The 14,968-nt window shown below is 60.5% G+C and overlaps 2 protein-coding genes across 23 annotated transcripts; one reads left to right on the top strand and one right to left on the bottom strand.

The window, feature by feature from the left end:
- Positions 1 to 69: 69 nt before the first annotated feature.
- GPS1 (G protein pathway suppressor 1) lies at positions 70 to 5,280 on the top strand. Of its 20 annotated transcripts, none has more exons than XM_060134064.1 (15): positions 93 to 165; positions 342 to 545; positions 1,043 to 1,135; positions 1,640 to 1,821; positions 2,260 to 2,424; positions 2,548 to 2,683; positions 2,786 to 2,863; positions 3,037 to 3,094; positions 3,531 to 3,616; positions 3,834 to 3,928; positions 4,037 to 4,142; positions 4,223 to 4,303; positions 4,387 to 4,524; positions 4,595 to 4,729; positions 4,812 to 5,070. In XM_060134064.1, the coding sequence occupies exons 1-15, from the start codon at positions 133 to 135 to the stop codon at positions 4,884 to 4,886; spliced, it is 1,665 nt and encodes a 554-aa protein (XP_059990047.1). In that variant the 5' UTR covers positions 93 to 132; the 3' UTR covers positions 4,887 to 5,070. The 20 variants fall into 20 exon arrangements, with proteins under 20 accessions (XP_059990049.1, XP_059990048.1, XP_059990045.1 ...); XM_060134063.1 differs by having other exon boundaries at positions 94 to 165; positions 3,034 to 3,094; XM_060134067.1 differs by having other exon boundaries at positions 101 to 165; positions 345 to 545; positions 3,034 to 3,094; positions 4,812 to 5,039.
- Positions 5,281 to 5,522: 242 nt separating this feature from the next.
- Positions 5,523 to 12,802, bottom strand: DUS1L (dihydrouridine synthase 1 like). 3 transcript variants are annotated; one of them, XM_060134476.1, is made up of 14 exons: positions 12,561 to 12,802; positions 11,341 to 11,587; positions 10,763 to 10,871; positions 10,198 to 10,248; positions 9,671 to 9,723; positions 9,030 to 9,112; positions 8,721 to 8,824; positions 8,349 to 8,493; positions 7,631 to 7,727; positions 7,463 to 7,551; positions 6,868 to 7,013; positions 6,343 to 6,380; positions 6,010 to 6,085; positions 5,523 to 5,909 (listed from the first exon to the last, which is right to left on the bottom strand). In XM_060134476.1, the coding sequence occupies exons 2-14, from the start codon at positions 11,575 to 11,577 to the stop codon at positions 5,770 to 5,772; spliced, it is 1,368 nt and encodes a 455-aa protein (XP_059990459.1). In that variant the 5' UTR covers positions 11,578 to 11,587; positions 12,561 to 12,802; the 3' UTR covers positions 5,523 to 5,769. The 3 variants fall into 3 exon arrangements, with proteins under 3 accessions (XP_059990459.1, XP_059990458.1, XP_059990460.1); XM_060134475.1 differs by having other exon boundaries at positions 9,671 to 9,783; positions 12,561 to 12,801; XM_060134477.1 differs by lacking the exon at positions 10,198 to 10,248 and having other exon boundaries at positions 12,561 to 12,801.
- Between the last annotated feature and the right edge of the window lie 2,166 nt (positions 12,803 to 14,968).

Here is a 14,968-nt window from a genome sequence, read left to right as displayed (position 1 = left end):
CGGGACCCGCGGTCACCGCCCGGCCAGGAGCGCCGCGGCCCCTTTAAGAGCCGCCCCGCCCATGCCACGACCCGGAAGCGGCGGCTGCGCTGCCCCGGAAGTGAACGGCGCGCCGCGGCGGGGTGGGCGAAGATGCCGCTGCCGGTTCAGGTGTTTAACTTGCAGGTAACGAGCCGCGGCCGGCGGCCCCCCCGCGCTCCCGCCGCTGGGCCTGAGCGGGGCCGGCCGTGCGCAACCCCCCGCGCGGCGTTCTCCCTGCGCCCGGGCTCCGGCCGCAGCGTCCCGCCCGTCGGCCCCGGCAGCCCGGCAGGCCCGGCGCGCTAACGCTCTCTCTCCTTCAGCAGCCAGCCAGCTCTGTGTCAGGGTCGGGGGGTGCAGAGAGTCAGGACAGAATGCGGGGTGGCCCGGCCCCCCGCGCGGCCGCGTCGTCAGTGGCAGATGTGCACTGCGCCCCTCCCAGCGGTAGGTCAGAGCTCTTCCTGCCGGGCACGGCCGGGGACTTCAGCCTGAGCGCCAGCCTGTCGGCCTGTACGCTGCTTTATGAGGTACCTTCCAGGATAGGGGCCGGGACCAGCCCGCACGCCCGCCGGGCCGCGCAGGGCGCCCGGGCGCCCCCCTCCCGCCTCCCGGTCCATCGGCGGTACTCGCCCGGCGCTGCGGCTCCGGCTGCTCAGCCGCGCCTGGGTCGAGGCCGCCCGTGTTTTCCCTATGGCTCGGAGGAGGCTGCGTCAGGACGGTGGCTGGGAGCACGTAGGGACCCTCTGGGGTCCCTGGGTAGTGGTCTTTCGGCTCTGGTTCCCGCCCCACAGATGGGCCATCACGATCGGGCTGAGCGTTCTGCTCTTGAGCCAACGGTCTTGCTAGGAGCCCCCTCCCTGATGTGGCGGCGCTGGACTTGGCGGGCAGTGGGGAGGGGCTCGGGGGACAGGATCCCACCCACCCGGGAGATGGAGGGCAGAGCTGAGCTGGGACACAGTGAGGGTCACTCGCCCTCCCTGGGCGTCCCCTGCTCGAGGTGCCAAGGTGCTGGCCCGTGTTGCAGGGAGCCGTGGAGCCTATGCAGATTGACGTGGACCCCCAGGAGGACCCGCAGAACGCGCCCGATGTCAACTACGTTGTGGAGAACCCCACCCTGGTATGGAGCCTGGCGGGCACTCCTGGAGCGTCGGGGACTGCATGGGGGTGTCAGTCCTGCTGGGAGGTCCAGGCCAGGCTCCCCACTTCCACCGCATCTTTTTGTGACTCAGAAACTTTTAGGGTTTCTAGTTGCGCACTTACAATGGGTTGCTAGTCGTTTCCAGACCCTGCACCTGCTTCTCCCCCACACGGAGGAGCCCTGTGTGCCAGGCCCCCCTGCAGGTCGAGTCTCACTGCGAGGGCAGGTCTTCCTTGGGACCCAGCCTGGGAAGCACTGTCTCCTCACTGCTCAGCTTGGTGACTGGCTGCCCACGTGGCTCTGGCCGTTCACCCCCCAGGGCAGAGATTGACTCCAGAGGGCCTTGCACTGGCCCATCCCGAGTGGCCTTTCGTCAGCCCCTGGACAGTGGTTTATTTGGTGCCCAGATGCCACTACTCCTGACTCACTGGCTGGGGTTTGAGGTCTAGGGTCCCAGCTTGCACAATCCACCCCCGCCCCCAGGATCTGGAGCAGTACGCGGCCAGCTACAGTGGCCTGATGCGCATCGAACGACTGCAGTTCATTGCTGACCACTGCCCCCCGCTGCGGGTGGAGGCCCTGAAGATGGCCCTGTCCTTCGTGCAGAGGACCTTCAACGTGGACATGTACGAGGAGATCCACCGCAAGCTCCTGGAGGCTGCCAGGTGAGGCCAGGGCTCAATGAGGTGGGGCAGGGGTTGCGTGTGCTATATGGCCAGCCTGGGCAAGGGCCTTCCCTATGCTCCTGCAGTGCCTGGCCCCATGACACAGTGATCTGGCTTTCTTATTGAAAAGCCAGGAGGGGCAGAAACGACTCAACGGGCTAGACTCTCACTCTCCTCGTTGAGAATTCAGGCGCTCTCCACATTTGCATGCGTGTGCAGTTCCAACACTGAGCAGAGCCTGTGGAGACTGCAATGTGCTTTTTGCTTCTTAGCACGGCTGTGTGACTTATTTCTCGCTGGGCTCTCCCGCCAGGCTGCGGGCTCCTGCTGTCACAACTGCCCCTGTGCCAACTGGGCGCCCTCCCAGTGGGGATGAGGGCCAATGGGAGGCAGCTGCCCCCCTGCACACGGGCCCCTAATGGCCAGGTCCTCCCTCAGGGAGCTGCAGAATGCACCGGACGCCATCCCTGAGAGTGGTGTGGAGCCCCCACCCTTGGACACAGCCTGGGTGGAGGCCACGCGGAAGAAGGCCTTGCTGAAGCTGGAGAAGCTAGACACAGATCTGAAGAACTACAAGGGCAATTCTATCAAGGAGAGCATCAGGTGTGCCCAGGGGGCTGGGGGGCAGGCTCCATCAGAGGGAGCATCAGGTGCACCCTTGGGGTGGGGGGGTTGGGCAGCCAGGCCCATGGACTGACCGGTGTCCACTTGCGGCCGGACCCACAGGCGTGGCCATGATGACCTGGGTGACCACTATCTGGACTGTGGCGACCTTAGCAACGCTCTCAAGTGTTACTCCCGGGCCCGGGACTACTGCACCAGCGCCAAGCACGTCATTAACATGTGCCTCAACGTCATCAAGGTGGGCCCTGGGGTGGGTGGCATGGGAGGGGGGCATAGGGCAGCAATGCCCGTGGACCAAGAGGGGGCGCCCCAGGCTGAGTGCATTCCACCTGCCCACCAGGTCAGCGTCTACTTGCAAAATTGGTCTCACGTGCTGAGCTATGTCAGCAAGGCCGAGTCCACCCCGGAAATTGCCGAGGTAATGATGGCTCTGTGCCCCTTGGAACTTGCCCTAGGATCCTTGACCACTCCTGGCCCTGGTGGGCCTTGTCCTCCTGGAGTCTGCCTCTGTTGCTCTTAGGCTGGGGCCGGGTGCCTGGGGGGTATGGAGGGCGGGGGGTTGCTCACATGTGCGACCTTCTCCTGCAGCAGCGTGGGGAGCGGGACACCCAGACTCAGGCCATCCTCACCAAGCTCAAGTGTGCAGCAGGTGAGGGCCCTGGGGCACAGGGGCAGGAGGGCAGCCCAGGTGACCTCATCCCAGCCAGGGAAACCCACAAGCCCCACACCTGTGCTGTACCTGACACCTACCCGGCTCAGGTCCCCCTTGGAGGCTAGGGAGTGGTGAGCAGTGGTTGGGAGTAGAGGCAGTGCCTTCTGACAGGGCTGCCATGGCTGGTTACCCCTGCTCCCACCCCTAGCCTGTCAGCTCAACAGCTCGGGTGCCCTTTGCAGTAGGAGTAGCAGCTGCTCAGCCTCCCTGGGCGCCTGGTTCATGGAGAGTGCTGCCGGTGCTCACTGGCGAGGTTACTTCTCACTTGCCAGCGTTTCTGCCCCAGGTGCGCGCCCGTTGATGGCCCCACAGGGCCCTGGCAGCTTCCTCTGGATGCCGGGCTTCATCCTTTTTCCCCCTGCCCCCGCTCCAGGCCTGGCTGAGTTGGCCGCACGCAAGTACAAGCAGGCTGCCAAGTGCTTCCTGCTGGCTTCCTTCGATCACTGCGACTTCCCCGAGGTGAGGGGCGTGAGGGTCTCTGGGGAGGAGAACTTCACTGGGGCTTGGGAAGCAGGGTGAGGGCTCGAGAGTTGGGCTCTCTGTTGGGCGGTCACCCCCATGGGGTTCTAGGCATTCTGAGTGGGTGGTGGGTGAGGTAGGGTGGACCCAGCCCAGACTTCTGTACTGACTGCCAGTGACTCCAGGACTCTGACCTATCTCCCTTCCTGCTCCTCAGCTGCTCTCCCCCAGCAACGTGGCCGTGTACGGTGGCCTGTGCGCCTTGGCCACCTTTGACCGGCAGGAGCTGCAGCGCAATGTCATCTCCAGCAGGTGGGTGGAAGGTGGGGTACTGGGCACTGCAGCCCTGCTCCTGCGCCCCCAGCCACCTTCAGGCGGGTGGGCAGGCAGGGCCGGCTCTGAGGAGTCTGGCATCTGCAGCTCCTTCAAGTTGTTCTTGGAGCTGGAACCACAGGTTCGGGACATTATCTTCAAATTCTATGAGTCCAAGTATGCCTCGTGCCTGAAGATGCTGGACGAGATGAAGGTGAGGGGCCTGGCCTGGCTTGGAGGTGGGCGGGTGCGGAAGGCCTGGGGCAGCTGTCCCTAACTGGCTCTCCTCGCCAGGACAACCTGCTCCTAGACATGTACCTGGCCCCCCACGTCAGGACCCTGTACACACAGATTCGCAACCGGGCCCTCATCCAGGTAAACGCAGGGGCAGAAGCTGAGGCCAAGGCAGGGTGCTATGGATGTGTCTGTGGGTAGCTCACGTTCCCTTTGCTCTGCAGTATTTCAGCCCCTACGTGTCAGCTGACATGCGCAAGATGGCCACGGCCTTCAACACCACAGTGGCGGCGCTGGAGGATGAGCTGACGCAGCTCATCCTGGAGGGGCTCATCAACGCCCGTATCGACTCCCACAGCAAGGTGGGCAGCCTCAGGGCTGTGGGGTGTGGGAGGGAGACCCTGGGCCCCACTGAGCCCTGCACCTCCACAGATCCTATATGCCCGGGACGTGGATCAGCGCAGCACCACCTTCGAGAAGTCCCTGCTGATGGGCAAGGAGTTCCAGCGCCGTGCCAAAGCCATGATCCTGAGGGCAGCCGTGCTACGCAACCAGATCCATGTCAAGGTGCGGGCAGGGGGGCCCTGGGGTTGGGGGGATGGGATGGGCACACGCGCCCCTCTGGGCTAAGTGGCTGTCTCCACTGCAGTCCCCTCCCCGGGAAGGGAGCCAAGGGGAGCTGACGCCAGCCAACAGCCAGTCCCGGATGAGCACCAACATGTGAGGGCACCCTCAGCCTCCAGGACGGTCTGCACACCTTCCGCCCTGCCCCACCCCCCACCCTCGGACTCCTGGGCCTCGCATCTGCTCCAGCAGCACTTCCAGAGGTGTTGCCTGTGGCCCACTTGTAGGGGCCTGGCTGCTGGCTGACGCTAGCCCTCAGCCCCCTGCCTGGGCTTCCATGTGCCCAGATTCTTGTGCCCCCCTTCCCCCTTGCTGCACCCTGTGCTGGGGGTGCTGGGGAGGAGATGGGCTTTCCTGGAAGGAGCGGCCTGCTGGGCTCACGCACATGGCGCCTGGGGCCCCACCTGGCAGCACTGTCTCCCAGCCTCTACGTTGTGTCATTTGGGGTTGTAGCATTGTTGAATCTTAGTCCATTAAAGGGCAGCCTGAGAACAGCCCCTTGCACCACTCCTTCCTGTCTCCGTGGGGCCCCCTGGCCCAGTCCCCACCTCCTTGGGCTCCCCTTTCTCACATTCCACTTGGCTTTGCAGGGCTGAGGCCAGTGCATGGCCCTCCTTTTAGCAGGTCCCATGGTTAGGAAGATGATGGCAGGCGGCGCCTTGCTCATTCCCCTGTTGCGAAGGCCCTGTTGACCCCGACGACACTCAGGTCTTAAAGAACCTGAGTGGGAACGTCGTGTCTTTGAAATGATTTATTGTTCATCTTGAACACACGTGGGCTGTGAGGACGGGGCAGGTCCAGCCTGGGAGCCTGCTCCCTGGTGCAGCATCTCTGGGCCCCCAGCGTGGGCTGAAGGGAAGACCAGCTTGTCCTTCCGTGTGAAGTAGCAGGAGGTTCCCTGAGTAAAGGAGTTTCCTTAAGTGGGACGTTTCAAGGCTTCAGCAGCGGGCCTGGGGGGTGGCACATGGGGCTGCAGCTGCCCTTCAGGCCAGGGCACTGCCCATGACCTCCGGGAAGCCACCTGGTTCTCCAGGCCTGGCCTGCTGTGGTTCCTGCAGCCGCGGCTGGGCCCCCTTCCAGGCCAGAGACTTCTCCAGTTTGGTTTTAAAAAGCAGTCCATGACCTGGCAGAGGGACAAGAGAGGGAAATGGGGCTCAGGAGGCTGAGGGTCCACTGCCCACTACAGTGGGGGCGGGCGCCTGGTGGCAGCGGGCGCACCTCACCTGGACAGTCAGCCGTCTCTTTGAAAGCTCGCTTCTTGCAGCAGCCCCGGCACAGGTTAAACACACATCTGTTGCCCTGGACATAGGAAAGTGTGTGAGCCTGGGGCTAATGCTCCTCCCCTGGCCGGGCTGCAGCCTGAGTGAGTGGGCCCCGAGCACAGGTGGGGCTCTCCTGAAGATAGGCAGAACCCCTTACACGACAGAAGCCAACCCACCTTGGGCTGTGCCCAGGCTGCCCCCAAAACAGACAGGGAGAGGACCTCTTGCGCAGGTCCCCACCCCTCCCGGGGCTGAGCTCTACCCTGGGCGGTGTGGCTAGAAGGACAGACTCACCTTTGGGTTTCCACACTGATCACACTTTGCATATTTTGCTGGGAAAAGAGCAAAAGGAGGTGCTGGTTGAACTAGGTGAGCCCACCCACCACAGCCATCTCCTACATGTGGCCCCTGGCAGGTATCCCTGCTCCCTGCGGCTGGCCAGGCCAGGTGGCTTGCAGAGGGCAGAGGACGTAGTACTCACGATTGCGCCGGGAAACCTCATCCCATCTGCCCGAGGTGCACGGGCTCCATGCCCACCACCTCCCACTTGAAGGTCCTTCTTGGGAAAGCCGCCCCAGGCCCCACTCCCTTCCTCTCCAGCTGCCTCAGGGCAGCAGCTCAGGGACCACAGCAGGCAGGGAGGCTGACTGGCTGTGGCCTCGTGGGACCTGCCAGTGTCCTTGGGGGCACATGGAAGGGTCACAGGGCCCTCCCTGGTGGACTCCCCATGGCTTAGGAAGCAGCAGAGCCACCTGACCCTGGGGGACCCGGGGCAGGGGCTGGCCACCTCCCAGGGCTCCAGTGGTGGGAGCATCTTACGCTTCAGTGAGGGATCGAAGGTCTTATGGGGGTTCCTCAGTTTCTTCTTCTGCTTGTTCTTGGACAAGACGTCTGTACTGCCCTCCTCCTCCTCCAGGGCCCGCTTGCTACGGGCACCCCCGCTCTCCCTGCTCCCGTCCCTGGGCCTGAAAGGGAGAAGCAGCGGGCGGAGCTGAGGGACACTCATGAGAGGCAGCCCGCCAGCTGCAGTCCCCGGGTGAGGACGTGTGCAACTCTGCTGAGGCCCCAGCAGCCGGCACGGAGGCTGGGACACCAGTGTCTGAGCCACCGAGTCCTGGGCAGGGCTGTGGCTACAGATGACAGCCTAGCCTCACCTCAGAAAAGCCAGAGGAAGCTAGGGAGGGTCAACCTCTTGACCCCAGGGCAAACCCACTCAGGATCAGAGGAGCTTAGAGAAGCATCTTATGAAAAAAGCCATTTAAAACCTAAACATAGGCTGACAAGGAAGAGGCCCCTGGCCCCTGAGGGATGAAGCACCCCAGCCAAGGGGGGCAGCAGGCAGAACAGCCCCCTCCTCCATGTAACCCTCTCGCACCCCCCCACCCCCCTGCCAGCCCACATGCGGGAGGCTCACCCTGGCCGGAAGTAGGGCTGGCAGATCCAGTGGAAGAAAGGCAAGCCGCCTGAAGGCTTCTCTCCCTCCTTCTGCCTGGATATATCCTCCTGCAAAAGCCCAGAGGGCCCTCGGTTAGAGGCCCAAGGCCCAAGCCTCTTTCCCACTACACATTAGCCCAGCACCTACCTGACACCGCAGCTTCAGCTCCTGGCTCACTGCGGCAATGCCCTCCAGGGTCTTCACTTTGGCGAGCTCCTCTCGAAGCTGCTGATGCACCTGCAGCCTGATGCAGACGCCCCATCACAGAGCCAACCCAGCACCCAGCTCCCAACCACCAACCCTGAGCCCTGGGCACAGAGGAGCATGGTCTCTCCTCCCACCCAACCTCACCATGTCACCGCGGCCCTCCCAGACTCGGTGGCAGGTGGTTTTGTAAATGTTTGTGGAGAGCTCGTCTTAAAAACCCCAATGCAGGGCTTCCCTGGTGGCACAGTGGTTAAGAATCCTGCCAATGCAGGGGACAAGGGTTTGAGCCCTGCCGTGGGACTATCGCACATGCTGCGGAGCAACTAAGCCCATACGCCACAACTACTGAGCCTGCGCTCTAGAGCCCGTGAGCCACAACTACTGAACCTGCGTGCCACAACTACTGAAGCCCACGCGCCTAGAGCCTGTGCTCCGCAACGAGAAGCCACCACAATGAGAAGCCTACGCACCTCAACAAAGCATAGCCCCCGCTCACCGCAACTAGAGAAAGCCCGCACGCAGCAACGAAGACCCACGCAGCCAAAAATAAATAAATAAAATAAATCTTAAAAAAAATTTAGGAAAAAAACACAAACAAACCCCAATGTTCCAGGCAGGCCTCAGACCAGACAGCGTTTGCCCTGGGGGGGCAACTCACGTGTGGTGCCACAGCTTAAAGAGGTGGGCCCGGACGTAGGACAGAGGGCAGGGGTGCTGCCGCACGATGTCCAGGTACTCCTCGGCCAGCTCCCACACGGCAGGACTGCGGCCCTCGAACAGGGCAGGGTTGTGCAGGTTTCCCTCTGCAGGAGGAAGGCAATGCAAGGCTCAGGGGCCCCCGTGCCTCGCCACTCCAAGGGCAAGGCTGGCCACTGGCCTGACAGCTCTGGCCCATCAGGCAGATGGAGACTTCAGTGACGACAGCGTGAAGCCTAAGGCTCTGCAGCTGGGCCAATGGTGCCATGATGCAAACAGGCCCCTCCAGCATCTGCCAGTGGTGGCCCAGCTGTGGGCAAGGGCACAGCCTCACCTGCACTCATGACCCCTTGCACCCCCGTGTCCTGGATGCAGCGTTCCACGTCCCGCAAGCACTGGATGTTCCCATTGGCAAACACGGGGATGGCCACTGCCTTCCTGTCGGGGAACAGGATGGGCAGACGCTCAGAAGGATGCTGTTTCCCCCCACAACCCTGGGGGGAGGGCCAGGCCCCCAAACTCCATCTTCCCACTGTGCTGTTCACCCCCAGGCCCAGTACCCCTCCTGGTGCCCAAAGGGCTGAGGGCCTTGCCTTGGGGCTGGGCTGTCTCCCTGCCCTGGGTTCACCCCGTGTCCACTCACCGCACAGCCTTGATGTGCTCCCAGGACGCGGTGCCCGACAAGGGCCCCTTCTGCTCCTTGGTGCGCCCGTGGACAGTCAGCAACTAGGACACAGCAGCACCTGGCTCAGCCCCACTCTCAACTGCGGCCCCCAAACCAACTCCAGGGGACCCTCTGCCTTCGGCTTTTAGGGTATCAACTTCCCATGCAGAGCAGAGGAAAGGCCGCCCGCCCTGTGCCTCGCTCACTCAGTGCTGCACTTGAGGCCAGCTGACACCCTGGGGGTGCTGCCTGGGACTTGCACGTCAGAGCCAGCCTACTACGCCACCCAGGATGTGGAGGTGAGAGGCCCAGACCCTTTCAAGGGCCAGTCCTCTCTGTGGTGGCAGCACCCCCGCTGCCCAAGGCCAAAGGTGTGAGGGAGGAACAGGCACCAGCCTGACCCCAGGGCTGGTGGGGGGTGCGTGGGAAGAAGGTGGTTGAGGCCCAGCACCTCCCCCTGCACAATACTGGCCTCCTGGGCCCAAGCATGGGGCTCCCCTCCCCTCATCAGGCCTCACGTAAAGGTCACTGATTCCTGCCCACCCCAGAGGGTAAACCCTCAAGGGGCACTCCTGGAGGCGGGGGAACAGTGCAGGGCCCTGGGGGCCCATAGCCCTCACCTGGCAGCCAGCCTTTTCCAGCATCTGGGCGTACCTTACGGTCTTGTCAATCTCTGGGAAGACACGGATCTTGCATGTGACAGGGACAGAAAGTTTTTCGTGGGCTAGCAGAACTAGGGAAAGGCAGAGTCAGCTCCTGAGAGAGCTGTGGTGCCACCTTCAGGCAGGGTGTGGGGACCCATGGCTGAGCCCCCAAAGGAGCAAAGGCCCTGCAGACGCCCCGCACTGGCTCCCTCTCGATGGCAGCTGAGAGCTGCACCTCTGACCCTAGGGCATTGGAGAGGCCAGGACTGGGTGGGCAAGGATGCCGCCCTCCAGCACCTACTATCTGGTTCGACGTGGGGAGAGCAGGAGCGGGACAGGCGACTTCACAGCCACCTTCTACAGTGGAAAGGCGCGGGGGTTGCCACAGCCAACAGGACTGTGCCAGCCACTGTCCTCTCCTGAACCCTGCCAGGCTGTCTCAGGCCTGCCACCCAACCACAACGTGGCCCCAAGTCCCCGCAGGTAGTGTGTGGCCAACTCACTCATTCTTTGGAGGAGGTCCCACTCCTCCTGCAGGAAGGCGCCATAGTGACCTGCGAAGAACAAGCATGCCCTCTGCAACCCCGTCTCGAGTCCACATGGGCCTCGAGCTGCCTGGCCAGGTTCTATTAGCCCGGCGGCCTGAGCTCAAGGGTGCTGAATGGAATGCCCACCCCACACGGTCTCTGACCAACCAGCAACTCCTCAGGCACAGTGAGAGAGAAAGGCTGAAATGCCAGGGCAGCAGCCACTGGTCCCTCAGGCAGCACGAGGGCATGGTGGGGACTTTTCAGCAAAACACATTTATCCAGAGGGAACCCAACAACTTCCCAGGACGTGATGAGCCCCTGACAGCCAGCTGAACCCTGTCCCCCGCCCTCAGTGCCTGAGAAGGCCGCTCTCCAGAAGGAGGAGCAAAGAAAGGGCCGGTGGCCGCCTGAGCTGCTGCCATCAGAGGCAGGGCCAGGCCCCTGGCCAGCTCAGCCACACACGGGGCACCTCTGGGCTTGGAGTCCACCCCAGCCAAAAGCTTGTGCAATGACACAGAACCCCAGAACGGGAACTCACCTCGCTTGGCTATCATCTGCGGGCAGCCCAGATTCAGGTCGATGGCATCGCAGTAGTCCTGAGCCAGGAGAGCTGCCTGCACAAACACCTCCGGGTCGTTGGCACAGAACTGAAAGAGACATGAAAGTTACCATGAGCCCAAGCCAGTCCCACACGGGTTCATAGGTGACCAGTGGGGGTGTTGCCCGAGGGGATGACCACAGGATGGCATCCTATCTTAGATGTTTACAATTTAACCAAGCTGGGATGCGTTCCCATGCCACCACGAGACCGAGTTACGAATTCACACAATTCTCCCAGTTGTAGCAGAAAGCCAGTATCACTGACTTTGTGAAGAGCAGAGCCATTCTCTGTAACTGTTCTGATAAAGAGGGAGCACTAGGGGTGATGCTGGGAAGGGGGCTGCGCATCTTCCATCGCACCCAGGTCGTCCGTTCACCAAAAGCCTGAGGCAGCTCCCAGGAAGAGGTCAATCTCTGGGAGAACTGGCCCACCCCCGCCCCTCCGATCTCAGGAAGCCTTTTCCGGAAAGGCCCAGGGAGAGGTGCTCGGCCAGCATTCTGGGCTGGGCTGCCCACCTGCACAATGAGAGGCCGGTCCTCGGGGCACACGTCGCAGTACAGGTTCTCCTTGCGGTAGTTGGCATCTCGAATGAAGACCTGGGCGTGCAGCATGGGTGTGTAGCACAGCTGGGCCCCGTGGCGGCGGCTCAGCAGCCTCCAGGCCAGCTCGCTTTGGTCCACCATGGGGGCCACCACGTGGCGGGCCCCCCCCAGGGTACAGCTCCAGAACTCGAAGCCCTGCAGCTTTGGCATCGTCTCCACACTGAGGGGTAAGACCAGGGGCTCAGCCGCGGCCAACGGAGCGCAGGTGTAGGAGCCGACCCTCCTCGAGGCCGCTCCAGTGCTGCCCGATGGTCACAAATGTGGACACTAAGGATGTCAGCTGGTGCAGGCCAGGAACTGAAGCCCCAGTGCCGGTTGCCTTCCAGTGGAAACCTTGGTCAGGTCACTCAACCTCTCTGAGCTTTAACCCCTTACTTCTTAGCGGGATTAAGATGTCTGCCTGGCAGGACTGGCGTGAAGAGTAAATGGAACAGTACGTCCTATCAGTGCCTAGCCCAGAGGAGGCTACCTTAAAAGGCAGCTACGATATATATAACTGATTCATTTTGTTGTGAAGCTGAAACTAACATACCATTGTAAAGCAATTATACTCCAATAAAGATGTTAAAAAAAAAAAAAAAAAAAAAAGGCAGCTACGACCCAGAAGACTCGGGGACCCCCACCAAAGCAGGACCATCCAGTGGCGACACTGCTGGAAGCCTGCAAAATGCCTGCCCTCCCTGCCCACCAAGGGGCCCAGGGCAGTCACCTGGACACTCTGTGCTCTCCTCTGGGTGCCAGGTTTATAAAAGCACTAAGAGTACTTTCCCCTCTGTCTTATCTTACCTATGCCCGGCCAGCCTTATAGGAGCCATCGTTCCCTACAGAGGCTTAACAGGTGGTAGCCGAGAAACGATTACAATCCGAAACACCGGAGAACGGACTATGAGGGAGGCTTACTTTCAGAGAACACTCACCTCCTGTACCTAGTTTGGGAATTATTAAGCATGGTCATCAGCTTAACAACTGCCTAAGTGCCCAGCTGTGGGTTTGAGAATTTCGGAAATTGTTAAGTTACATGTAAAAATCACCTAGGTCGCCAATGTGTTGCCCAGCGGGGCACCCTCCACCCCCACCCGAAGGAAGAGCCCCGGGAACCCGAGAACCGCGGGTCAAATCCGCAGGGAACCTACTTGGGCGGACCCGGGCCACCTGAGCGCCCGAGCCAGGCTGAGGCTCCTCCCGACGCAGCTACGCCCTTCGGAGCCGGGGGCGAGGCGGGGCGGCCTGGAGCTCCGGGGGTGAGGCCGGGGTCCCGCGGGGTGCGGCTCCTGTGCTCGCACCGCGTCCTGAGGCCGCCACACCTGGGTTGCCGCCGGACCGCAGCCGAGCTCAGAGCTCCGCGCTGGGTCCGCCGGAAGGTGCTCCGCCAGGGAGGTCCGGGCAGCCCGCGGTGCGGCGAGAAATGCGTCCCCGGGAAACCGCGCCCGGCGGCGGAGGGGCGGTACGCGGGGTCGGGGGTCGCAGGGCGGAGGTTGGCTCCGCCCGGCGCGGTGGGCCGGGTTCGTGGGGGGCGGGCCGGGCAAGGAGCGCCGAGAGTCACCCCTCGCTCGCGGCGGGTATCGCCCGGCTTGAGCTCCCGCCTTTCCCCGCAGAGGAGCTCGGAGCTAAAGTCCTCGCCTCGGCCCCGCGCGCGGAACCTCGTAGAAACCTTCGAAGGACCGAAATCGCCGTTTTATCGCGGAAGGCAAACACTGCGCGAACTTCCTGCCCCCCATAGTGCGACGCTCGGCTGCCCAGACCCACAGAATTCTTCGTTTTAAACCCAAGACGTGCGAGTCACCTGCTTAGAAAATATGATCATAAACTTACCTCCTGCTTGTTCCCCTAAACACTCTCTTCTCTTTCCTAAAGAAACCGATTGGTCTTCTCTTTCCCCTCCCTCCCTTTCTCCTATTACCTTAGGTACAGAAACCCCTACCTCTGATTACTGCGTGCACGTCTTCTGTACCCGCCAGAGGGTGTGAATACACTTTGCTTTCTTCCTGTTCACCTGTCTTTTGTCAATTTAATTTTCAGGACCTCCAAGCACAGTCCCAAAAGGGAAGAGGGAAAAGTTTTCCTCTGGCAGAACCAAGTTTCATTGTATCATTTCATCCTTAAGTATTTCAACATACCCAAAGGACAGGAGTTTTTAGAGAAACAACCACAATATCATTACCACACCTGAAAAATAACAATTTCCTAATATCAAATATCCATCCTTGTGTGTCCAATATGGCAGCCAGCTGTCATATCTTGAGTGCTCGAATGTGACTGGTCTGAATTAAGACGTGCTGTAACAGTAAAAAGACACACCAGATTTCAAAGATTTAGTGGGAAACAAAAAAAGTAAAAGAATTCATAATTTAAAGAATATTGATGACATGTTGAAATAATATTTTTATATTAGGTTAAATACATTATTGAAAATAATTTTATCTTTTTATTTTTCTCAATGTGGCTACTAGAAAATTTATATTTATGTATGTGGGTGGGATTTCTGGAATAGCAGATTGAGGAGCTCACCAAATCTCATCCCCAAAAAGCAGTGATAAAACTGGGCAGAACTGTTAAAAGCAACCATTCCAGGACTCTGGAAGTTGACCAAAGGCATACAATATTTGAAAAGCACTTATTAAAAAAAAAGTACTGAACATCTGTAAGAAGAACAATGGGAGTCTGTGGAGTTTTAGTATTGAACTACTTTTATTTCCTCCCTCCCCATGGTAGTTCCACCAGAGCCAGGTAGGCCTTGAGGACCTCAAGTTCCTACAGACACTGGAGAGAACTGGCTTGATTGGGGGAGGGGGAAAGCCCCAAAGAACAATTGCAATCACAGTAGCAAACAACTGGGTAGAGGCCTGTATCTCAGCTGCCTGAGGCCATGATAATGGTTGGAGCAAGCAATAGTCCAGCCAGAATTTTTTTTTTTTTTGCAGTACGCGGGCCTCTCACTGTTGTGGCCTCTCCTATTGCAGAGCACAGGCTCAGGACGCGCAGGCTCAGCGGCCATGGCTCACGGGCCCAGCCGCTCTGCGGCATGTGGGATCTTCCCGGACTGGGGCACGAACCCGTGTCCCCTGCATCGGCAGGTGGACTCTCAACCACTGCGCCACCGGGGAAGCCCAATACTGTGTCTTGAATATCACAGCAGTCTTCCTTATTTTCCGTGGGAATGGGCTGTCGCTTAGTACGTCAATCACCTCTTACGGACATGTAAGTGATCTCTGATATTTTGCAACTTCAAATAATGCTGCAATGAGGGACTTCCCTGGTGGTGCAGTGGTTGGGAGTCGCCTGCCAATGCAGGGGACACGGGTTCGAGTCCTGTTCTGGGAGGATCCCATGTGCCACGGAGCAACTAAGCCCGTGCACCACAACTACTGAGCCTGCGCTCTAGAGCCTGTGAGCCACAACTACTGAGCCCACGTGCCACAACTGCTGAAGCCCGCATGCCTGGAGCCTGTGCTCCGCAACGGGAGAAGCCACCGCAGTGAGAAGCCCGTGCACCTCAATAAAGAGTAGCCCCCACTCGCCACAACTGGAGAAGGCCTGTGCG

Source organism: Lagenorhynchus albirostris, chromosome 20 (assembly GCF_949774975.1).
Source record: "Lagenorhynchus albirostris chromosome 20, mLagAlb1.1, whole genome shotgun sequence".
NCBI classification, from domain to species: domain Eukaryota; kingdom Metazoa; phylum Chordata; class Mammalia; order Artiodactyla; family Delphinidae; genus Lagenorhynchus; species Lagenorhynchus albirostris.
Note: the sequence above shows the minus strand (reverse complement) of the source record. Positions and strands in the feature narration are given on the sequence as shown.